Raw genomic sequence first — 26,029 nt, 5'->3', positions numbered from 1 at the left:
TTGATATGCGTGGTTCTGATCACAAAGAGCCACGCATATCAATAGCTCTGACAACGATTCCTAGAGGATAAATTCTGAGTCTCGTCACCAGCCAGTCAGAGTAGCTTGGTCTAGACAGAAAGGCACGAACTGAGGAAGCCTCCTGGATGAGAGGCGAAACGTCTTCACGGATATATACCAAGTCCAGTTGCACTTGATTCAACTCCTTTGGATAACCATGACCTGGATGAATGAAAACATTCACAGACATTTTACATTGGAGTAGTGAAGCCGAACACTCCTCTGTGTCACCTGAAGAGGGCGCTGTGTTGCACAGTACCCATGACAAATTTTTTTTAACCGTGACATTTTTTTGTTTAATTCACAGATGAAATAGTCATTCTAATGAAATGTTGGCATCTACAAAAGATGTTTTATGTAATATGTATGTTGTGTTTTTGGTGAAGCACTGCTTCACCTGTTGTGTAAAAGAAACCTCTTCTGTTATACAGCTATTTTTGCAATGAAATGTGGAATTAAACTGGACACAATATTAGCCAGACTGCTCTGCAAATTTGCCCCTCAGAATCGTTGTTCTGATTTTTTGTCAGTCCCAATTTCAATTTTGCTAATGCTCTTACATAGACTGACTTAAGCGTTTCTGAATTTAGGTGTCCTGTTTATGGACATGACACGTGTTTTTTCATGGAATCAACTGCCCATTACCACAGGGAAAGAGGTCCAAGTTTACCATCGTCAAGTTTTATCTGAAGTACGACTAACAGAAAATATCCCAGAGAACGCAGTCTTCCCCACTGGGTCAGTGGTTGCTGACATAATAAATAATGTGAGCATGATGACAAGTGTGAGCAGTAGTGGAAAAAAACAAGTTGTCATTCAGCAAGAGGAAGAGTCCTCTCAGTAACGGGACAGATATTTAATGGTTAACGGTTACTTAACAAATGATACAGCTGGAAAGAGCAAGGGACACATAGACCATAACATTACTACAATGGACAAAAGCATAACACATACACACACGCACACTTGCACGCACTCGCACACATGCACACACAGTCGCGCACCGCACACACACAAACACACATCCACAAGTCATTGTAGTGTGTACGGTGCCACTACATTGTCTGTTTTTACACTGGCCGTCATTCAGTTCAGTCTCAGTTTAAAGGCCTTTAGTGACGCCGTGTGAGAACGTGGAGGGGCTGGTCACAGCACAAACTGTCTGATAAAGGTAGGCGTTCATGCCTCGACGACAGAGACTGAACCATAGTTTTTCTTTTCTTTTTTTCCTGAGTGTCACAGAGAAAGGAGAGATCCAGAGGACCACATTCACACAGAGGTAAGCTATTCATTCACAGGACAGCAAAACATGTCAGGATTCGTAGTGAAGACTACACATGAAGACGTTCATAACACAGAGGACAACTCAAGCACCGCTTCCACTTCCACCATCTGAAGTACTGCAACAGTAACATGCCAAATATGGAGGCTGCTGTATATTCATAGCACGCAGGCTAGACAAGGAAAAGAGGCCTCTGAAAGTCTTAGAGTAACTGAGTAAAATATAATTTTACACTTTTTTAAATTCATATTACACTAGCAGGGAAAATGACACATCGGGTTTCTACATTTTTAAGGAAATATAAGAGGAGGGAAAAGAATGAAACTATTTCAGAAAATCTGTACAAATAACTTTGGTTGAATATGAATTCATTCCTGTATATACCTCTAGTATACAATATACATATTTAGGTAACTCTATTTTAAATACTATCCTGACTAAAATTAACACTTTCCCAAAAATAGTTATGTATATTACTGACATCCTGACATGCCATCCTCAACTGTACAGATAACTACTTATTCACTGTTAATGCAAACACTGTGAAATGACAATAGCTAAACATGCTTTTTAAAGGACATTTTACTTTTGTATAAACAATACCATTGAGCATGTTTACGTGTTTAACATGTCTGCATAAACTCAGAGATTACATATACATCAGCTGATCTTTTCTGGATCCCTACAAAAGGTCAGTTTTGATAGTAGAAACATGATGGTACAAAGCCTTCCGGAAGAAGCAACATGGCCAAGATCACTTGGTATACATGTTTTGTTTTTTTTTCAATAAAGAAAGTATAACAAAGGTAAAACTTGAAATGGTCGGCCTTAATTATTAAGTCAACAGACAAAGCAGGTCATTTGACCGATATAGCTTCATAAAACAAATAGTATTGTATAGTTTATCACCTGCTAAGGAATAGTTCCTCACAGCAGGCTGGGAATAAACCACGACTCCAACCACTTGTTCCCCTGTACAGCTTTCCTCCAGTGTCTCACTTGCTGGATAGACATAAACACAGTCTATTTGAGCATCCGAGTTGATTCATGTTTGACCGAAGAGTGGCAAAAAGGCACGGTGATGTGAGGAGGGAATGAAACACCAAAAGGTACAAGACACCTCTGAAAGGATCAACTCAAAGACCCACTGCTGCTAAAACAACTATCCAGCGCTGAGGATCCAATGGTAATATTTTTTTTACTACTTTTGTTAATCCCCGTGGGGCAATTCTTCCTTTGCATTTAACCCATCCTAGCTGTGTAGCTAGGAGCCGTGGGCAGCCGCTAGTGCAGTGCCCAGGGACCAACTCCAGTAGGGGACCATTTTTTTCCCTCTAGTGTCCTGGTGTGAGAAATGTCTCAGCCCTGGGTGGGCTTGGAGCAAAGTTTAAGTGCTGGTGTTGAAGGTGAGAAAGATAGACAGACATGGTCGGTTGGTCTATTCTAAACTCCTTAATCCATGCATCAACTTCAAGAGACCAGTGCACTTGTCTTTAGCATCTAGTTCAATGATAAAGCCGTGAGGGGGTTGCAGCACCTTGCTGCACAAAGGCTTGCATCCCTCTCACTTGTTTTCTGGGTTGACTTCCTTGGGGAAGGAAATGGGGTGTTGGTAGTGTTTTTGTTTGATAGTGGAATAACAAGATGGTTCAGTCCAACATGGCATCCAGCTGGTCCGCTAAGTCATCAAACATGTTTCCAATGTCATCTAGAATGGTCCCTGCAGATTTCACTGTGTTGGCTCCCCTGGTCCATGAAAAAGGAAAAAAAAAATGTTTACAAAACCCAAAAGGCATATGCTTTGTTGTATTTTTCTTAATGTTATGCATGTTTTGTTGGTTGACATTTTGTCACAGAATTTGAAAAGAAAAACCCTTCAATGAATGTGCAACAACTGCCCACATACCTGCATACTAACACATACCAACTGACAGATGAGTGGTGAATAACAGTGAGTTTCTTTTTATCCTACATCAGTACAGATATGGCACAAATTTGCAGAGCTAAAATCTTAATCCAGTATATTCTCCTACCCGTCAGAGTTGTCCTCCAGGGTGAGCTTCCTTTCCACAGCCTTCAGAGCTGCTTCCAGAGACGTGCTGGTGTGATCCAGTCTCTGCTGCACCACCACGGGCCCAGGGGCAGATTCAGGGCCTAAGCCTGGGCCCACCACACAGACCTGGGGCTTGGCTGCTATTGCCGGGTGGCTCTGAGGGACGAGCGGCGGGGGGTTGTGGGTTGGAGTGGATGGCGAGGCGAAGGCGACGCTTTGGACCACATTGATCATCACACCCGGAGATGCAGCTGCTGCTGCAGCTGTTGAATACAGCAACACAAAGAGAGAACGTTTGAATGCAGCTCACTGAAATCACTGACTGATAACTGATTAGATTATTGAAAAACAGCGAACAGAGATAAACTCAAACACATAAACAAACCGCTCCATGTTGGCCCTCTTGGCCCCTTAGCATGTGTCCGTGTGCACGCACACACACACACGCACGCACGCACGCACACACACACACACACACACACATACACACACACACACACACACACACACACACTTGGCCATTTTCTTCCGATGGGTTTATATTGCCCACCTGCACCTTTATGGCTGTTTGTTTTTAATGCTGTCACTTCCTGCTACTTCCTTGTCTTAGTGTCATTTGTTTAATCATTAAGTACTACTTAAAGTGACAATTCTGAAGATTTATATCCAAACAAATTTCCTTTCTGATACTTTCTGTCGCCTGAGTAAGCCACCAAATGCTTTGTAGTAGAAGACTATTACCAACAGATGCTATGAAATCGATAGCTAAAACTCACATTTAGCCATACTCTCTTTTATGTTTGGTGGTAGGGAAGGTACTGACACAACAGCACTGGCGACTGAATCATTTCAAATGGATCACTGGGATTTGAACAAATACCAAGTGTCATCATAGGTGTTAATAAGTCAAAGGATAAGACTGGTTTAATTTTACGTTTTTCTTATCATTGTTAAATGCTGGGGCGGCACGGTGACGCAGTGGTTAGCGCGGTCACCTCACAGCAAGAAGGTCCTGGGTTCGAACCCCGGGGTGGTCCAACCTTGGGGGTCATCCCAGGTCATCCTCTGTGTGGAGTTTGCATGTTCTCCCTGTGTCTGCGTGGGTTTCCTCCGGGTGCTCCGGTTTCCTCCCACAGTCCAAAGACATGTAGGTCAGGTGAATCACCCGTACTAAATTGTCCCTAGGTGTTTGTGTGTGTGTGTGTGTGTGTGTGTGTGTGTGTGTGTGTGTGTGTGTGTGTGTGTGTGTGTGTGTGTGTGTGTGTGTGTGTGTGCTGTCCAGGGTGTCTCCCCACCTGCTGCCCAATGAGCGCTGGGATAGGCGCCAGCATCCCGTGACCCTGACTGGGATAAGCGGCTTTGATAATGGATGGATGGATGTTAAATGCTGTGAAGACACCGAGTTTCCCCATGCTCACAAGTCTTTTCCATCTAGCTGATGCCATGCTTTGCTCCCTTCCAGGAAGTCATAGTCAACCATTGCATTCAAAAATAATCAAATACAGCTTACAGACACACAACTTGAGGTTTAAAGAGCCTAATGCATTACTGAGTAAAAACTCATGTTGTCCCTTTTTTCAAAAGGTGATTTCAAAAGGCAGCAGACTGGTCTGTTTGATAGGGACTATTTTCATAATTTCATTGCTGTACATTTGTATTTATTTCTGATAAAGATAGCAGTCGCTTCGCCTTGAAAGTTGAGACAATGAAGTGTGTAGGACCCTCATAAGAGATCGCAAAAGAAATCTTCTTTACTTTATAAAGTCGTTTCAGGAAAAAACTGAAAAACATTCATAATGATGGATTGTGTTGACCAAGGCAACAGCACGACTAGGTGACCCATATTTATTTATGTATGTATTTATTTATTTAATATAATGGAATCCAATGGCCTCTTGTATGGGAGCAAAGTGAGTAGTAAATGAGTGAGTATGGGGAATTTTAGTCTTTTTGTTGCATTTATCAACAATGAGAAAAACAAAATTACACCACTGTTATCAATTAACAAAATGACAAGATTCAGGATTGCTATGTTAGATGTTTGTTTACAAAAGGTTAATCTCATTTGAAATAATTACAATTTATTCTAATTATTCTCATATTACTCCTATAAATGGGAATATATAGCTTACCCTGTGCTGCTAGCAGGCTGTGGCGGACAGGCTTGGGGGCGGGAGCGGGTGGTTTGGGGGAGACAGGAGGTTTGATGGGGGATCCTGTAGGGGGAGTCGCCAGTCTGTCCAGACTGGCCTCACTGATCCTGAGGCTGACCTCCTCCTGGTTCTGTGACTGGACAATGGTGTCCAGTTCCGGTTCTCCTCCTTCCCTGGTGGGAGAGGTGCCCAGCTGCTCTTTGTCCTTAGGCTTGTGCCTACGCTTCACCGTATCTGACTCTTTCAGGTTAAACTCCGGCACCTCCAGGGGCTTGGCGGGTTCCTTGTCTGGAGGCTCGACCACAGCCTCGGCCCTCGGCGGCCCTCCCACCTTGGGCCTCTGTTTGATGGTGAGGTTTCCCTCCTCGGCAAAGGGGATGCACTCACTGGAGCTGTTCTGAGGGGAGGAAGAGCTTTCTAGGCTGCGACCTTTCGATTCCTCCTCCTCCGAGTCAGATTTCAACCCTCTGTCCTGGTCCAGGTCAGGGCCGTTGTTCTGGACTGTAAGACACTCGCTCTGCACCCTCCTCCGTACTCCTGCAGCCTCTCTGGCTCCCAGAACCGTGGGGTTGGGGAAAGGGAGAGGTGTCTCCTGCTGGAGCAAGTCTAGTTTAGGGACCGAAGTGTTCCTCCCTTCGGCTGACATCTCCAGAGAGGCCATGATGCTCCTAACGCTCCCTGGGCTGTCTGTCACTATGACACCAGCTGATGGCACCATGCTGCTGTCTGGCAGCTCAACGTTGGTGTTGCTACTCACAGAGCTCAGCCTTTTGGGCGGGGGAGGAGGGGGACCCTTTTTCCGAGCACGCACAGCAAAAGACTGACTCCGCCCCACGACACCATTCTTTTCTGGGCTGGACTGTAGACGTGCCAGCTGACTGCGGCCTGGTCGGCGGGTTAGCGTGGCGTAGGACGGTAGGCTGCCGGAGGGAGGAGTGGATTCCTCGTCTTCCTCATCTGGCTCGCCATCTGACAGGGCATAACGCGTCAGGCTCTGCGTGCGCTTCTTGGATGGAACCAGGGTGAGGGAGTGGTCCAGAGGTTTTCGGGCCTCACTGTGCTCCATGTCTGTGGAGCCACAATGGGAGTGCAGATAGCTGAAGCCCTTCTGGGCTGGGGAGCCCGGGGCTTTGGGCTTGGCTGGGATGGATGGGTACTTGAACACTGTGGCCGTGCCCAGGGGCACCAGTTTGGCACCGGGCCTCTGGTCCCATCCTTCCGGGATGTTTCTTTCCTTTGCGGGGCTTCCCTCCAGACTTGTGCTTCCCAGACTCTCCTGAGACCGGCTGTGGGGGTTGATGGAGGCGGTAGGGGGGTCTTGGGAGCGTCCAGAACCTCTAGAGCGGGCATCAATGCTCTCTTGACTCTGAGAAATACCTACAGCATTTTTGATGGCTAGCCCTTCCTGGCACCCACCATAGTGGCTGGACATGGCTGTCTGCAGCTCGGTGCTCAGCTCACTGTCCTGGAAGGTCAGCATCTTTGGGGTGTGTGGGGACGAGCATTCTCCTCCGGATGTGGCTTCCGGGGGCTCAATGGCGACCAGGTGGAGGGCGCCGGGGGTCTTGCGACGTAATGTGCCCTGGCCCGTCTCAGCCTGCAGGATTGACCTCTGGATGTCACACAGCTTCTTCACAGCCAACATCAGCTTCTTCTGATGGCCTGAAGGGGAAATGTCAAATACAAGAAAATGATCAGTGTGTTTGATATTGCTGTAAAAAGTAGAGTAAAAACAACAAAAATACCGGCCTAAATTGTTTATTCATCATTTATTGAGCATTGCCATTTGTCAAAACTGATGTACAATATGTGTGATTACCCAGCTTAGTGATCCCTATCTCTTGTAGGTCCTCCCATGTGAGGTCTCTCACAATACTGATGGAGTCATAGCCATTTTCTGACAGCTTCTTATGGTACTGAGGGAGGCCAATGGTGCTTAGCCACTCCCCCAGATCAGACTATGAGAGTGTAGACAGGCAGTCAGATAAATACAGCTTCAAGACGATGTGTGGATGAGCTGCACAAGCAGAAAACATTTTAAAGTTCTTACTGGGATGTACTCTGGCAGCCATTCAGGGATATTGAGGTTGCTTATCTCTATGGAGATTTTCTTTCGGTGTCCTGGCTTGGTGACTCCTATGGCAGTCAGATCCTGCAGCAAAATAATGGCACATTTGCATGCACAGACACACAACATGTACACACACACACACACACACACACACACACACACACACACACACACACACACACACACACACAAATGACTCAAGACATTAGGTGGAGCAGTAGCATGGATTAGTCAGCACATGATAATTAAGAAAGTAGTGACTGACTCACAGTAAACTGCTGAGACAATAATGAATGAGGCACAGGTAGTCCATATTTACTACCATCAGCCACTGAGATCATTGATCAACTCTTTTTCTGACAAATGCATATTCTGTGGAGCACCCAGGTAGATTCGGGATAATAAAAGATAGATCTAATCAGAGAGCAGTTCATCTGAGAGTGATGTCCACTGCCCACTTCCCTGGTTCATCAGGTTCCTCTATGGAAAATACAATCATGTTGGGCCTTGGCTTGCTATTTAAGGTTAATAACGACCAAGAGCAAGTATGCTTACATGATAGTGTGCATTATTAAAAAAAGGACACGGTACAAAGTGGCTGAGGGTCATCAAAACAATAAATTATTGCCTTATGTCAGTGTATCGCTGTATTCAGAAAGAAGGCCTTAGTGATGATGTGACAGGGAAGTCTCACATCAACGACCCATCTGAACTTGCCCCTTCATGGCTGTGACACAGTGTGTCTCACGCTGGAAGAAAAATGACTTGCGATGTCCTGATCAAGCATTGTTGCCTCTGATTTTGAGTAATTTAATATTGAGTATCTGCCAATCCGAGCCCAGGGCCAATATATTTTACTACATAATACAGCTGGACAGTACTCAGGTACATTAAAGTTAGAAAAACCAATTCAATTTAGGTGAGATATGGTTGACAATTAAATAGCTCTGCACTGAGAAAAAAAAAGCTGGAAAAAAAGTGTCACAGCTTTCCTTTAATGGTTTTCATTTACTTTTGTTTCACAAAATAAAGTAATCAAACTAAAATCATTTTGGTCGTAGGTAGGTAGTAGGTAGATGTTGGGCTGCTTTTATTTTCCAATTTAACAGAGTGCCATACTGTAGATGTCTTAGCTGTGCTTGTTAACATTACCCGTGCCTCACTACCGCAAACTGATGATGTGACATCTATAAGCAGCTGGCGTAGACTGAACACAATGCAGTAAAATAAAGGATAGGTATTTGATCAGGTTAATATAGTGGATCAATTAATCAATTAAAATACCCCCTTGAAATACCCCCCATGGCCCCCTCCTGGAGGGAGATTACAATACAATAGTTGTAATACATAAGGGAGGCAAGGATCCAACCTAATGCCAATCATATAGGGCTATTTTACTACTGAAGGGAGACCTGCGTATACTAACAGCTATTCTATTGAGACGCGTCAATAAAATTATCACAGAAATTATTCATCCTGATCAGACCGGGTTTATCACAGGAAGATACTATGGGGACAATATCAGAAGACTTAAATTTAATGACTCATCCGAAAGGCAAGGAGGAGGAAGCAATGATATTATCCCTCAATGCCCAGAAGGCATTTGATCAAGTATCCTGGCAATACCTGCTTCAAACACTGAAACTATTCCAATTTGGCCCTAATTTCATAAAGTGGATACAAACACTATATTCTAATCCACAAGCTGCTGTTAAAGTAAATGGGGCTCTATCAGACCGATTTGTCCTAGAACAGTGTTTCCCAACCCAGTCCTCAAGGACCCCGTATCCTGCAGATTTTCTTTGCAACCCTGCATAGGTAGCCCTGCTTGTACTTACTCAATCAATCATCTCACAGCACTTAATTATGCAAGGTGCGCAAACTCTGACGTAAGTCATTGCTGGTTGGTTGAATAACTACGAACAGGTACCTATTCACGGTTGCAAAGAAAATCTGCAGGATAGGGGGTCCTTGAGGACTGGGTTGGGAAACGCTGTCCTAGAATGTGGCTGCAGACAGGGCTGCTCTCTATCACCCCTACTGTTCGATATTAGTAGTGAATCACCAGCACAGTTTATCAGAGATGACATAACATAAAGGGACTGACAATAAATGAAGAACACAAATTATCCTTATACGCAGATGATGTGCTTTTATATATAGCCGAACCTACAACAACAATCCCATACTTAAAGTATCTTATTTCAACATATGGGTACTTCTCGGGTTATAAAGTAAATGTGGTCAAAACAATGGCAATGGATATAAGTGGTAGAATTCCTCAAGCGGTCAAACTCCAGAGTGGGTTTAAATTGCCTAAAGATGGCACTAAATATATCGGTATTCAAATCCCCCCATCGGTAGGAAAGTTATATGATGCAAATTACAAATGCATAATCCATAATATCAGTAAGGATTTAGACCAGTGGTCAACAATTCCCCTGTCTCTGTTGGGCCGTATTGAGAGTATACGCATGAATGTGCTACCTAAGCTTCTCTATCAATTTCAGATGATACCTATTAATATTCCTAAATCTATATTTGATAAATTAGACAAGACTCATTTCAAAATTTATACACCAAGGAAAACGACCAAGAATTAGACTAAAAACATTACAGCTATCAAAACCGCATGGAGGGCTCAAACTCCCGAATCTAAGATATTATTTTTGGGCTGCACAGTTAAAATCTTTAACAATATGGATTCAGGATCTTACATGTACTCGTTGGCTTAACATAGAAAAAAGCTTATGTGTGAAGCCCCTACAGACCTTGCCTTTCCTAGATGTCCCCTTAAAAGAAACTCAAATGGGTGAATGGACTAGAGTTACACTAAAAATCTGGAGGAAAATAAAACTGTCATTTGGACTGCCTAAAGTAATTTCTGCACTAACTAGTATCGGATTTATAAAGGATTTTGTACCCTCCCATATAGATGCAGGATTTAGAAAATGGTCAGAACATGGACTCAGTAATCTACACCAACTTCATAAGGATGGCATCCTTAAATCATTTGAACAGCTAAGAGAGGAATGTATGCTTCCTAACACAGACTTTTTCAGGTATTTACAATTAAGGGACTTTTTAACAAAACATAAAGAGTGGGATCGCGTATTGGTGCCCACCCCAATGGAAGAGTTCTTGATAAAATTACAAACAGGGGTCAGGGATAAGAAAGTCATAAGTCATGTTTACCAAATATTTTTAGGCCTGAATATGAATAATACACTGCAGATAAAAGGAAGATGGGAAACTGAAATTAATACAGATATATCACAGGACGTGTGGGAAGAAATATTCACTGAAGCAAATCTAGTAACCAATTCAAATACATGGAGAGAATTCAAATGGAAGGTAACTATGAGATTCTTTCAGACACCAGAAATAGTGGCTAAAATGGACCACACACACTCAAATAAATGCTGGAGAAATTGTGGAGCACAAACTGGCAACCATACCTGCATATTTTGGACATGCCTTAAATTAAGAACATTTTGGGAAGAGGTGTTTGAGGCACTTAAAGATATATTCCACCAAAACTTCACAAAAGATCCAAAGACGGCATTACTGGGATTAATGCTGGAAGGGACTGATGGAAGAGCTAAAAAAAAAACCTTTTACAAATATTACTATCAGCAGCAATTAAATGCATCACAATTAAGTGGTTAAAATCTGACCCTCCAACTTACAATTTATGGATTGAGAAAGTATGGGAAATATATCAGATGGAACAAATAACACTCTTTGAGACTTCAGAAAGATATTTTTATTAAAAGGTGGAGCCCGGCCATGGCTATATTGAGACAGTGAAGTGTTCTAGACCCTAGTATACATTCTGTATCATATATGCGTCTCTATCTTCTTAATTCACCTTATCTATCTGTGCATATACACGCAGCCATACCACTACACACATCCATACACAACTCCCCTCCCTGACCCTGACCCCTCCTTTCCTTTTTTTTTAAAAATTATTCATGTCTTTAATTTATACCGCCATTACAACTAAAACTTCAAGCTGAAGTACAGGGTTTTTTTTTTTGTTTTTATTTTTTTTTTAATTCCCTTTTGTTAAATTATCTGTAAACCATATAGGTAATGCTGAAAAAATGGAAAAAAACAGCAGGAAAAATTGTGAATTAGGTTGCATAAGTTGTGAAATTAAAATAAAAACAAAGTTCAAAAACAAAAGAAAAAAACCCTTGATCGGCTCCAAGCCAACCTGACCTTCTGATTAATGCGTTTAAATACCAACAGGTTTTTCTTCTGGTCAACTGGCGCCACACTACACCATACTGATAAACTTGACAAATAAATCTAACTCACAGAACAATGTGCTAGCTAAAACACCAAGTAGTTTGATTTTGAATGCATTATTAATCCTTTAAGGCATAATTGTTTTAACAGCCTTTGTTGGGAGTGTAGTGTCCACAAGCAAGTGCAGCAACCTTCAGGTATTTGACCCTAAGACATTTTGACCGGTATGCATATTTGAACCCTGATTGTCTAGTTGAAAAATGACCTCACTAACTGTTAGCTCATCCAGTTCCCCCTGATAGGCCTTATTTGTTCATTTTAGCCATACAGTACCTCAGGAGTCATTCTGCTGATAGTGGGTACATCATAACCAGCATTGATGAAGTTCCCAGTGTACTGCTCCAGCTGGAACTCACTCAGCCACTGGAAGATGGCCTCTGCATCCTACCAGACAAAACAATGTTATACCAATATTTTTGCCAGTTTTATCATCACATGACTCTGGAAATATATATCCATCCATTATCCAAACTGCTTATCCTGCTCTCAGGGTCACGGGGATGCTGGAGCCTATCCCAGCAGTTATTGGGTGGCAGGCGGGGAGACACCCCGGACAGGTCACCAGGCCATCACAGGGCCGGAAAAATATATATAAATTTTTATATATGGCACCATTTTCTGGGCTGACCGAAAAAAAAAATACTCAAGTGTATTTTGGACAGATCTTTTCTGTGATGTGCTCCTACTCACCTTGCCGTCCAGTAGCTGCTGAGGACGGACAAACTGTTGTGAGAAGCCCTGCTCCGATGGTCTCTGCATGGTCACCACCTGCCTCCGAGGAGTCCCTCCTTACATCAAATAGAGGCAACATGGAATCAGCCTTAAACTGAATCCATAACCCAACTCCTACCTGTAACTAGGGCTGCACAGTAACTCATTGTTCATAGTCTTTCAGAGGCAGTGTATTGGAATTAACAGTGCTGTTGTTTTTTGTTTTTCTTGCCCTTTTGTATCTGTTTAAGTGGGAGAGTACTGCTGGCGTTGTGTGTGGCTGCCGCTTCTCCCTCTCGTAGACCCCCTTCCCCATCCACCCCTGTATGTTTGTGAAATGTTTATCTGTTGTCATTTCACCCCGTTTATTGTAAAGTGACTTTGAGTGAAAAGCGCCATATAAGATTGATTTATTATTATTTATAATAATAAATAATAATAAATAAATTGTTTCACCGTTTATTGTAAAGTGCCTTTGAGTGATAAGCGCTATATAAGATTGATTTATTATTATAATTGGGATACTGTCATATTGTGACATGATTTTATTTTCTAAATTAATCGTAATTAGAATATATTACCTAACATTTCTCACAAAATGAGGTCTGAAATATTTGAGAGTATTTCATGAAAGTCAGTTTTTGTTTGATATTATACTTTACCAAACAGTTCAATGTGATAAAGCTGGATTTTAAAATACAATATTTTTGCATTTGTAAGCAGATTCCCTATGATTATTGGGATAATATTTTCCATTTTGCCCAGCATTACCTCTAATCACACCTGAACCTGAGAACAGCAGCTGCCCCTTGCCTAGAACCTACACCCTGAGCAAGCTAATGCTAGCATACACTTGCAATTTGCACACCTTCTGATACACATGCATGTGTCTTTTGCACAAAAAGTGAAAATGGAAGTTGAATCTGAATGAAGATGAAACTGCAGCTGCAAAGAATAGGGTACATGCTGTCTATAAAAAGTAACAATATACAAGGCCAAATATTCAACTCATTACAAATGAGACCCAAGCCCTAACTGAGCCCAATGTATTATTAGAAAAACGCCAGAAAACAGCCCTAATTTGTACATAGGCTTGGGTCACAAAGACAAAGGCTTTTGTTAAAAGGGTAATGTTGTTGAGGAGGAAGATGCTCAGCAATAGTGAAAATAAAAACAAAAATTAAGGCAAAATTTAAAAACACCCTAAATGAAGAACGATACCTGCAGTGGGATCAGGCTGTTTGTTGGGGTCTGGGTGTCCCGAATCACCAGCAGAGGGCACCGGCTGCATGGAAAAATGGAAAAGAACTAAATACTTGATGTTGAATGGATAGGTTTTGGTAACAGTGACAGGAACTGAACCTAAGAAGAAAATGTTACCATTGTGAAACCTGAAATGATCTAAAATTGACTCCTCCGAACTTCAATTAGCTTTTCATCTCTTGAGTTCAAGGTGATCTCTCAGCTGTCATTCAGTGATTTACCTTGTTGGCAGTGTCATTGTGAGCAGCAATATGGTGCAGTCCATTTGGTGCACTGGTGCTTTCGGTGCTCTGTCCACTTCCAGCACTACGGGTGCTGCCCACACTACCAGTGCTCCCCACGCTGTTCCTGTCTCCTGCTGGATGGAAGAAGACAGCGGTGAGGAAAGGAAATACAGAGTGAGAGTGAAGTGAGAGAGAGCGAGAGCAAGACAGAGAGAGAGACAGTCAAAAGAGTCAGAGACAGCGAGAGAGTCAAAGAGAGGAAGTCAGACAGAGAGAGTCAGTCAAAGAGTCAGAGAGATAGTGAGTGAGAGGGTCAAAGAGAGGGGGAATGAAAGTCAAAGAGAGTCAGAGAGTCAGAAAGAGGGTCAGTCAAAGGAAGTCAAAGAGAGCAACAGTCATGGAGAGAGAGAGACAGTAGAGGTGGTCAAAGAGAGGAATTCAGACGGAGTCAGTCAAAGAGAAAGATGGCGAGTGAGAAAGAGAGTCAAAGAGAGGGGGAATGAAAGTCAAAGAGAGTCAGAGAGTCAGAAAGAGGGTCAGTCAAAGGAAGTCAAAGAGAGAGAGAGAGTCAGGGAGAGACAGCAAGAGAGAGAGAGAGAGAGAGAGAGAGAGAGAGAGAAAGAGAGAAAGAGAGAGTGAAAGGGAAATGTAAAAAATTAAATCTAAGAGGTCCAGGTGGATAGGAAATATGATGAAGGCACCTCTCTTTCTTGACATTTGTTCGAGTTTACCAATCATATTCGTCAAACCATGTAAAAATGCTCACATCAGCACAGACAACCATAACAAAGCTTGGTAGAGGCGGCCATGGTGTTGTCACACCATTGATTCAGCGGGCTGGGGGAAGAACTGTTTGCGGCTGTCACAGAAGCTGTGATGTGTAGTGGAGGGAGTTACTGCGTTGCGGCATAGCGGGGAGCACAGCGGCAGGCATGGGGGATGGGCGGCAGTGGATGATACAGAAATACAGCTGGGAGCTCAAGGCTATGGGGGGCATATAGCTTCACAGATAAAGACTGCGACAATCTACATTCCTATGTCAGGCTTGATGGGGGTGGAGGGTATCTAACTTCATCAGATGATCCCCGAGCTACTTAAGGGGAAACAATCATGATAGTCAACATCATCTCTATATGTTGTAGGGTAACACTCCATTAGTGGCCATAATACTGAGTAGTCTTCTCTGCATCTCTGAAACACAGATCAAACTGTGTCAACTGACGACGACACTAGTGGACAATCTCTGAAGGCAAAAACCTTCTTCCTGGTTTGCCAATAGACTACACCATGTAAAACACTAAATTATATAGTCAAGTCAAATCAATTTTATTTGCATAGTCCAATATCACAAATTACAAATTTGCCTCAAGATGCTTTACATCAGCACAACATCCTGTCCTTAGACCCTCGCATCAGATAAGGAACAACTCCCTTTAACAGTGGGAAAAAATAGGGAGAAACCTCAGGGAGTGCAACAGAGGAGGGATCTCCCTCCAAAGATGGACAATGTGCAATGTATGTTGTGTTTACACAATTTACAGAATACAACATTGAAAGAGGACAACACAATTATAATGGAATTATAAAATTTATGAAGATTGTGATGCGCAGGATGCCAATGTAGTATTGTTATGAATGTAGTATTGTTATTCACATTCTACTAATACAACGCAGCTTATGGACAAACAAGAAGTAAGATTTCACATTTTCGGATTGTTGACCAGTGACGTTGCTGGCGGACACAATTTGGGCGGTGTTTCAGAGACACATAAGTTGCTGTCAGTGTTATCCCTACAACATAGGGGCAATGTTGAAAATGATGATTGTTTCCCTTCAAGTGTGTGTTGTAAAGTTTCACAAACAACTTTTCTTGGTGAAAGACACCAAATTATTATGACATGACGGATAGAGTCGCTAGTACAGGGATGGACTGGTGCTGTCCCCTTGTGGCAGCAGAGAGGAGGACAAAAAATGTCGGCAGCCAGGCACCCTGATCTACAAATGAGCCTAAAGCAGACATGGTAGTGGCTGAGACATGGTACGCATGGCAGAGCAGGGATAGCCTTTGCAGCCAGCTACGGGGCAGGGGACAGAGGGCAGGATGGCTCTGACATTAAGAGGGAGGGGGCTCTTACCATTGCATGAGTTCCTGAGCACCCAAATGTCCTCAAGGGGACACCCAGGCTGAGAGATGCAGCTCGGAGACAGACCTATCAGACACAAACAATCTGTTGGGCCTCGGGGAAAGGCTACATACTGTCAAAGGATGGGGTTTCTGCATGAGGGGGGTTGGGGGTTGGAGGCTGTTTTGGAGGGAGTTTGAAAAGTTACCATACACAACAACGTGCCATTACCTTGGGTCTTGGAAATGGATCCGCCTAACAGAGAAGAAGGGCACCATGTAGATGCATACACACTTAAAGGAAAACTCCGGTAGGTTTTAATCTAAGCCCCATGTTCTCATAGTTAGGAATCAAACCAAATGATGGGCAGCAAAATCTTTTAAATGGATTCAGTATTTAGTAAGCCAGCATCAGCCAACTGCTGCGCACCAAACTGCAATGTGGTCTTTCGCCAAATTCTTGGCTTTTTTGCCACTAACAGACTACATATATTTTGAGAAGTGTCTGAAAACACTTTCCATTATGAAAAGACAATCATGCTCTGGGTTACAAATGGCCTGATATCTATATAATCCCATGACAGATATCATGTCGAAGACTGTTTTAGCCTCCTCTTATAATGTTGTGAGCCTGTTAGCACCAGAAAAGCTTGGTATGCGGCATTCAGTTGACACTAGCTGGCTCAGTACTGAATCAATTTAAAAGATTCTGCTACCCACCACCCGATTTCACTCTTAACTATAGGTTCAAGTTCACGTTTCACTTTATTGTCATATCAATATAAAAAGTACCATGTACCTTCAAATGCAATGAAATGCATATGCCCTGGCTCTCTCAGCCCTTAAAAATTATACATAAGGAAATAATAAATAATAAACAATAAATAAGAAATCTGAAAAAATAATAAATCAATGAAAGTTATGTAAGGAGCCTACTGTTCATTATTCTGACAGCCTGGGGGTGAAAACTGTCTTTGAGGTGGCTGGTCGGAGCTCTGATGCTCTGTAAGCATTGTCCTGAGGGAAGGAGAACAGACCATGTTCTGGGTGGATGGTGGCCTCCATCATACTTAGGGCCTTCCTTCTGCAAGGTGTGGTGTAAATGTCCTGAAGCTGTGGCAGTGCTGTTCCTATCATTTTTGAAGCCCTTTTTTTACCAGTTGTTTGTGGGCCTGTTCAGTCAAGTTGCCAAACCACACCAGTATGCGTCCAGTAAGGACGCTCTCTATGGTAGTCTGATAGAAACTGACCAGGATTTTTGTGGACATTCTGAATTTTTTCTAAGGACATCTAAGAAGGTTTTTTTTAAAGACATCTAGGAAAATAGGACTTAGGTTAAAAAATACCAGAGTTTTCCTTCAAGTGTAGCCTACATATTCATAATATCCTGAGAACCTGTAGAAAAATCCTGTGCAACTTTGTGTTTGTTAATGTACTTCTCAACACGTGTCCCCCTTTGAGTGGCCGTTGTGTGACCACTGTGTGTCCACAATGGTGTACCTGGGTTGGAACTCAAGCCATTGGTGTGCGCGGCTGGAGCATACAGAGTGTAGGAGTCGTCGGTCTGGGGGGCAGAGCTGAGGCTGGAGGTGAGGGGGGCTCTGGAGGGCAGCTGCTGGCGCTGGGTGGGCAGAGAGGCGTGCCGGGACAGGGTGCCCCCTACAGGGCAAGATGGGGAGAGGACGGAGAGAGGGGACAGGTGGAGGAGAAGGAGGAGGTGGGAGGACAGGGAGGTTATAAGCTGATGGTTAGAGGTGAAGGTGGAGGTCAGTCATTACATGGTATGGATGGAGATGGATGCATTGGGGAGAAAGAGAGAGAGGGAGAGAGAGAGAGGGGGAGGGAGGGAGGGAGGGAGAAGTGGTGCATGGAATGGGCTGGAAGCATCGGGGCGGGGGGGGGTTAGTTTCAAACAAGGGCTCTACAGATGGGAACTGGAAATGATTCAGATTTTCTTGGCATCGTGGCATCTTGGTGTGGAATCAGATGGAATCTCTACCGCTCACAATACCACTGAATGCTGAAAGCGTGAGGGGACTTCATGCTGAGTACTTGGGTTCGAATATACACTGGACACATGTACAACACTGAATGTACTCAAGGACTTTTTTTTGTTTTTGCATTTGACCAAAATCAACTCGTGCCTGAAGCACGGAGAAACAGGGCACATTTTATTTTTCTGCTGTCGTGTTTGTGTGGAGAGTGTTAAAGTGTCACCGAACCCTAACCACAGAGGATGTCGTGTTATCAGATACGACAAGTGATACACCACTGAGCACGCATATTGGGAGTCTGCAGTTTTAAGAAAAGGAAATAAATATTTCATAACTACCCAATGGACAAGTTGCTTTGTGATGACATTTCATGTAAATACATAACTGTTTTATTCATGTTTACAAAGAGCGTGCAAGACATGAGCATCCTCCTCAAAATCAGTCACACCGGACTGACGTGAAAACCAGCACGGGACTGGTCTCCATCTGATCATCTCCATCTTCCTTTCATGACTAAAATGGAATTGAAAGGTTAAATTGAAAAAAGACCACAGACATTGGTCATATTCGTTTATGCTCTGTGTTCAACACGCACGTCATTTATAATATCTGAATTTCTATTCAGACACAAACTTTTACATGACTAGAGATAAACCATGCAGTAGTTCACTTTGTTTCCCTATGGTGCTCACGTTTACCAAAGGAAATGGAAGAATAACCCTCGGGCTCGTATAAAACTTTGTTTCCTCTTGCTAAGCAGCTCGGGTGGTGTCACAAGCCTCTTCAGCAGGGGATTTCTGCCTCTGGAGCTTATCAAAGGCAGCCCAGGGTGGATTATGTGTCTGTGGTGATCTGACACCTTGAGTTAAGCTAGCAGATATTAGCCATGTGCGTTGGTGTGGGCCGGGCCGGGCCGGGCCGGAGAATGAGTCTGTACATGGTGCACACAACAGCAGACGACAAAGGCGAAAAACCATTGTCATTGCCTCTAACTTAATCCCCCTGCCATTGTGCTGACACGTCTGGGCGATGAGTGAGTAAGTGAATGAATGAGGGGGCCTAAACATTGTTTGCCAGCGGGTGTGTGTGTATTTGTGTGTGTGTGTGTGTGTGTGTGTGTGTGTGTGTGTGTGTGTGTGCATGTATCTGTTATCCCATGGCATTTATCGCAAAAAGTAGGGGAGTTCCCCGGTGTCCTAGCAAAATTCTCAACCTGGCCACCTAATCATCCCCCCTTTTAACTGACTCAATGATTCCTCCCTCTCCACCTCAAGCTGATGCGTGGTGAGCGTTCTGGTGCAAAATGGCTGCTGTGCATCACCCAGCTGGGTGCTACACATTCACATTGGTGGTGGTTGAGGTGAGTTCCCCCCTTCACTGTGAAGAGCTTCAGGTATCGAGGTAAAGGGCTATATAAATGTAATCCATTAATATCATTGTATGTATGGTAGGTCTTGAATGACATGACGATGAATCTGCCATTTGCGGCTAGTGGGGCCATCAAGTGCATCAAGCGCTGCTGCCAGAAACAGGAATGAGGGATGTGCTGCAGAACAAAAAAAACAAAACAAAACAAAAAAAAACGTCTCACTCAATATTCCAGCTCTTGTAAAGAGCTTTGAGTGGCTGTTGCAGCTAGAAAAGCGCTATATAAAATGCAACTTGACTTGACTTGACTCACACACCTTGTTAATGGACACTTGTTGCATATGTGAGAGTGTGTTTGTTTCCGTGATCATATGCTTGCATGTGTGTGTGTGTGTGTGTGTGTGTGTGTGTGTGTGTGTGTGTGTGTGTGTGTGTGTGTAAACAAGAGTACAGTGGATGGGGTTTCCCTCTGGAGACAGACAGAGCATAAAAGACGCTGTTTGTGTATTTGAGAAACTGACCAGATCGTCTGCTGATGACCTCCACAATTGATGGGGGGAAGAATCCCACCCTGTCGGTGCCTCGCTGGCTGTCGTGAATGTGTCCCTTCCAGCGCCCGTCCATGTGCTGCTCAAGAACCTGGGGGAACAGCCAATCAGAACAACGATTACAACAGCTTACTCTTGTGTTGATCTGGAAACCGCGGGACAGCCAATCAGACTGAAAATCACAAAGGGCCCCGGCCCATCAACTAAGTCTTGCTATCCGCTGCAGGAAGGATGTCACATTGCACAATAACTTCCACTAGTTTGGACTTTTCTTCTTTTTTTTTGGACTTAGATTGTATTATTTGATGATTTCTTAGTTTGTACTATCTTGTAGAGCTCCTCTTTTCTTGCTTTACTACACCCGCCACGGACATTAGAGAATGCAACCTACAGTAGTATTTCACTGCATTGCTGTACTAATGTAACCATGTATCTTACTAGTAAACTTTGAACTTGAACTTCTGTAACTTCTCTCACTGTGAGACATTTACCAACATCTTCATGAGTCCTTCTAGATATTGTGTACACCAACACGTGGTAATTTTTTTCTCCTCTTTTTCTCCCCAATTGAACTTGGCCAATTACCCCACTCTTCCGAGCCATCCCAGTCGCTGCTCCACCCCCTCTGCCGATCTGGGGAGGGCTGCAGACTACTATATGCCTCCTTTGATACACGTGAAGTCGCCAGCCGCTTCTTTTTACCTGACAGTGAGGAGTTTCACTAGGGGGACAAAGAGTGTGGGAGGATCACGCTATTGTCCCCAGCCCCCCCCCCGAACAGGCGCCCCAACCAACCAGAGGAGGCACTAGTGCAGCAACCAGGACACATACTGACATCCTGCTTCCCACCCGCAGACATGGCCAATTGTGTCTATAGGGACGCTCGACCAAGCCAGAGGTAACTTGGGGATTCGAACTGGCGATTCCCATGTTGGTAGGCAACAGAATAGACTGCCACACCACCTGGACGCCCTACACGTGGTAATTTAGCAATGATTTCACTCATCTTGGCATTCATTTCAAAATACTGTAAAAAAAAAAAAAAAAAAAAAACAGGTCTCCAGTCCCGAAAAAGTCCCCTGCAGGAACTTATAACTGGAATGGTGAATGGGCAAGGCTCAGTGTTTTCGGTTTTTATTTTTCAAAGCCATCCAGCATGCCGAATTTCACCACAAGAGGACACTGTTACATAACCTCACACGAACAGGCACAACTTTTGGATCCGTGGAAACATAAAATCCGGGTGAAAGTCAGTTTAAACCTATCTGTTCCTTTTAAAAACTCTGGGTATTTTTCAGTGAAAATGAAACTGAAAACGCTGAGCCTGCCTTGTGAATGGGACAGAGACTAGGGGAAAAGCTACAAAGCAAGAAATAGAGTGGCAGGTCAATTTATCATGGACAGATGATGTCAGACATCACCTGATTTAAATTAAGCCCAAATTTGATCGCGAGAGTACTTCTGACACTCAGACCAGTCATTCTGTTTCCTAAATCAGCCTGTTCACTGGACTATCAGATCACAGTTGTGTGCAGACAGAGGCCATATCAGCCCACGTGTGTGTGTGCACATGTGCATAAATATAGTATGTGTATATATGTGAGTAACCAATTGTCTCTTGTTTCCCCGCAGTCATCACAACCTGACCCTTTTCATAGGAAATCAATCAGCAATCTCATTATATCCAGTTATTCTACATGCGATACTAATACTGACTCAATCCCACCTTTAGCCTGGAGACTGAAGTGAGGACGAAGGTGTTTGATGTGTTGGATAATGTGGAGGACCTGAGGGCGGTGTGTGTGTGTGTGTGTGTGTGTGCATGTGTGTGACTGTACTCTATTACTAAGGGAGAATAAAGGGCTTCCCTTCATGCTTCGCTGCAATGCAAACAGATGAACAGACGAAATCCCGTCTCCAAAGACAAGACCCAGGACAGAGTTCATCTAAAGGTGTGTGTATGCGCGAGTGTGTGAGTGAGTGTGGCAAATGGAGGGAAATGGGGATGAGGAAACATTGGGTGACTCCACCTGCCGCTGGATGATAGAGGTAGAAGATCCCTGTACCTCCATCGAGGCTCATTTGTTGCCACTATAAAGGCTGGGCATGCTTCAAATGACATCTCTGCTATTAGATCAAAAACCCAAAGGCTTATGTTTTTACACAGCCCTCTCATTTGTTTAATGGAAAACTCCAGTACTTTTTTTAAACCTAAGCCCTATTTTCCTATCATCAGGAGTCAAACTGGCCGATGGGTAGCATCATCTTTTAAACTGATTCAGTGCCGTCTGGGTAGCGTAGCAGTCTGTTCCTTTGCCTACCAACACGGCGATTGCTGGTTCAAATCCTCGCGTTACCTCCGGCTTGGTCAGGCGTCCCTACAGACACAATTGGCTGTGTTTGCAGGTGGGAAGCCCGATGTGGGTATGTGTCCTGGTCGCTGCACTAGCGCCTCCTCTGGTTGGTCGGGGCGCCTGTTCAGGGGGGAGGGGGAACTGGGGGGAATAGCGTGATCCTACCACGCACAAAGTCCCCCTGGTGAAACTCCTCACTGTCAGGTGAAAAGAAGCGGCTGGCGACTCCACATGTATTGGAGGAGGCATGTGGCAGCCTGCAGCCCCCCCACCGGATCGGCAGAGGGGGTGAAACAGCGACTGAGATGGCTCGGAAGAGTCAGTAATTGGCTGGATACAACTGGGGAGAAAAATGAGGGGGGAAAAAAGCAAAAAAAAAAAAAGCAAAAAAAGCAAAAAAGATTCAGTATTGAGCAAGGTAGCATTAGCTGACTGCTGTGCACCAAGCTGCAATGTCATTTCCATCACCAAATAAAGTCAGCACTAACAGGCTGATAATGTTGTGAGAAAAGTCTGAAAACACCTTCCATTATGAAACGACAATCCCAGCACAGTTGGTCATTGCAGCAAAAGACCCTTTTTGCATTTTCTTTTTTGCTTTTCTCTCCATCTCTCTCACGCTTCCACTGTGGTTTTACTGCAACAACTCACTCCTCGCCGGATTACACAGCGAGACTTGTGCTCTGGTTAAGAAAGAGATTGATATCTACATAAATACATGATTGATATGGTGGCTAAGGCTCTTTAGACTCCTCTCATAACATTCTGAGCCTGTTGTTAAGTTAACCACAGCATAAGACACCTGCTGGTGAGGATGGACAGATAAGAGAATGTCTGCAAGCTCCCTCAGGTTAAAATTTAAGACTTTTTCCCAACACTTTTCCCTGTTTTCTTTTTTCATTTTTTTTCTTTTGGACAATGGAGGAGCTGAAACAAATACGACAACAAAAACAGCCTTAGACCTAATACTCACATCCAAACTGCAATGAAGGTTTTAATATCTCTAATAGCAAACGTATGTCTTAAAATATTACGTGCCATTTATTTCAACTGGCTTTGCTGAAAGGCCTTAGTTTTGAAAAATACACATACATTGAAAGAATTTTTTTTAAGGAAAATCAACACTGAAGTTAACTGAAAACTAGGGGTGGGTGATACCGACAAAAGCAAATATCACAATATTTTGATTTTGATTTGATTTTTGATGTACTATATTGATCCCCGTGGGGAAATTATGTGCTGCATTTAACCCATTCTAGCTGTGTAGCTAGGAGCAGTGGGCAGCACCCGTGCAGCACCCGGGGACCAACTCCAGTTCTTCTTGCCATGCCTCGGTCAGGGGCACACACAGGAGTATTAACCCAAACATGCATGTCTTTTTGACGGTGGGGGAAACTGGAGCACCCGCGGAAAACCCACCGTAGTCACGGGGAGAACATGCAAACTCCACACAGGGGATGACCTGGGATGACCCCCAAGGTTGGACAACCCCGGGATTCAAACCCAGGACCTTCTTGCTGTGAGGCAACAGCGCTTGCCACTGGGCCACCTTGCCAAATAACTCAATGTGACATGGCACAGTCACCTCACAGCAAGGAGGTTCTGGGTTCGAGCCCCAAGGTAGTCCAACCTTGGGGGTCATCCTGGGTCGTCCTCTGTGTGGAGTTTGCATGTTCTCCTCGTGTCTGTGTGGGTTTCCTCCAGGTGCCCCGGTTTCCTCCCACAGTCTAAAGACATGTAGGTCAGGTGAATCGGCTGTACTAAATTGCCCCTAGGTATGAATGTGAATGTGTGTGTGTGTGTGTGTGTGTGTGTGTGTGTGTGTGTGTGTGTGTGTGTGTGTTTGTGGGCCCTGTGAGATGGCCTGGCAGCCTGTTCAGGGTGTCTCCCTGCCTGCCGCCCAATGACTGCTAGGATAGGCTCCAGCATCCCCATGACCCTGAGAGCAGGATAAGCGGTTCGGATAATGGATGGATGGATGGATGGATTTGACAATACTTGTCTATTGGTGCTTTCATAAGATATTTACACGAGAAAATGTTGAGAAATGATAATTAGTAATGTGGACATGACAACCAAGCAGGTAGAGACATTCATTGCTCATGTAACTCAGCTAAAGCAGTCGAACAAGTTCAGAAAATTGCATCACTTTCCCGTAAAGCAGTCTTTAAGACCCAAGAATGACAACATTTAAGCTATATAATGATATTACCAGAACTACATCTAGTCTCTAAGCACGATATCAATACTACACCCTATATATTGCCCAGCTCTTCTGAAAACGGTGGGAAAGGTTAGGTATGGTGCTATGGGCATAACACTCTCTCTGGATGGCTCTTGCAGCTGACAGAGCCTTCCCAAGCAAGGGTGACAGAAACACAGACACACACACACAAACCAAACAACAAAAATACCTTAAAAACTAAAGGATGTAACGACAGGTAGGTAGAGGATTAGTCATGAGAAGGTGAACATATTTCTCTATTTTATATCTGGTTGTCACTCTGTCTGTTTCACTCACCATGATGACATCACCAGCGCGAATGTTGAGGGCAGTGGGGTCATGGAGGTTCCAGTAGTCTTTCAGAGCCCTCACCTGCAGAACACCTGTCGCATCTGAGAGGGCAACAGACAGACAGACATTAGACGGGCAGACATGGATGGACAGATACACAGAGAGTCAGATAGATGGACAGATAGGCAGACAGATAGATAGGTAGACAGGCAGATAGATTAACAGAATAGGCAGACAGATGGACAGAGAGACAAAGAATAGAATTAGACACTGAAACAGTCAAAACTGGCTGCATACTTGCTATTCTCCTCCCTTGCCTCTCAAACAGGCAGTGAAACTTGTTAATAAGACGATAGGAACAAACAAACAAACAGAACAACGGCAGAAGAGCTACAGGTAGGCTATAGGGGTGTGAATCAGGTTCAATTCAATTTAGGGGCCTGCAATCAATATGACACGATATCATACACCCATTTAACACAATCAGTTACATTTATATCAACTCACAAAAAGCAACTAAAATATGATCTGTCAATTTTATTACTGAGCTCTTCCAGACATTTAAATGAAAAACAATCTATTGTTTTTTTTAATAAAAATAGACCTGTTGTTCACTATAAAGTGCCACATTTCTCATGTTTAAGTGCAAATGTTTTTCATCAGTTAACTTGAAGAGCCCTTGATGACCTTTCAATTATGAACATGAACCATGCACATCCCTGCTTCATCCCCTGGATTCACAAGATTCTGTCTGTGTGCTCAGTGGTTTAGAGATATTTAACTTTAAAATGTTCACATCCTAGGCGTATCTTAAAGATAACGATATGGATCGATATTTTCACTTAGCATCGATGATATTGGATCTTTGATCATTGAATCGATACATCAATCCAGATCGATGGATCATTACAGATCGATGGATCATTACAGATCGATGGATCATTATATACCCAGTAAGCCATGTTAGTTATCATAAGGGCCACTGACAGGCTAC

The 26,029-nt window shown here is 43.7% G+C and overlaps 1 protein-coding gene across 3 annotated transcripts in view; it reads right to left on the bottom strand.

Moving 5' to 3' along the window:
- Positions 1 to 881: 881 nt before the first annotated feature.
- Positions 882 to 26,029, bottom strand: part of LOC130119024 (caskin-2-like) — a 119,286-nt gene continuing 94,138 nt past the window's right edge. Inside the window, exons 10-22 of one of the 3 annotated variants that reach the window (XM_056287383.1) lie at positions 25,042 to 25,136; positions 20,140 to 20,257; positions 17,757 to 17,915; positions 16,270 to 16,344; positions 14,132 to 14,265; positions 13,869 to 13,932; positions 12,627 to 12,724; positions 12,210 to 12,320; positions 7,599 to 7,700; positions 7,368 to 7,506; positions 5,528 to 7,210; positions 3,376 to 3,658; positions 882 to 3,088 (exon numbers count right to left, since the gene is read on the bottom strand). In XM_056287383.1, coding sequence (XP_056143358.1) covers positions 2,992 to 3,088; positions 3,376 to 3,658; positions 5,528 to 7,210; positions 7,368 to 7,506; positions 7,599 to 7,700; positions 12,210 to 12,320; positions 12,627 to 12,724; positions 13,869 to 13,932; positions 14,132 to 14,265; positions 16,270 to 16,344; positions 17,757 to 17,915; positions 20,140 to 20,257; positions 25,042 to 25,136 — 3,158 coding nt within the window. In that variant the 3' untranslated portion in view covers positions 882 to 2,991. The remainder of the gene's footprint in view (positions 3,089 to 3,375; positions 3,659 to 5,527; positions 7,211 to 7,367; positions 7,507 to 7,598; positions 7,701 to 12,209; positions 12,321 to 12,626; positions 12,725 to 13,868; positions 13,933 to 14,131; positions 14,266 to 16,269; positions 16,345 to 17,756; positions 17,916 to 20,139; positions 20,258 to 25,041; positions 25,137 to 26,029) is intronic. The other 2 variants (XM_056287384.1, XM_056287385.1) reach the window with 2 other exon arrangements.

Source organism: Lampris incognitus, chromosome 10 (genome assembly GCF_029633865.1).
Source record: "Lampris incognitus isolate fLamInc1 chromosome 10, fLamInc1.hap2, whole genome shotgun sequence".
Lineage (NCBI taxonomy): Eukaryota > Metazoa > Chordata > Actinopteri > Lampriformes > Lampridae > Lampris > Lampris incognitus.
This window is presented reverse-complemented; position numbering and strand designations above follow the sequence as displayed.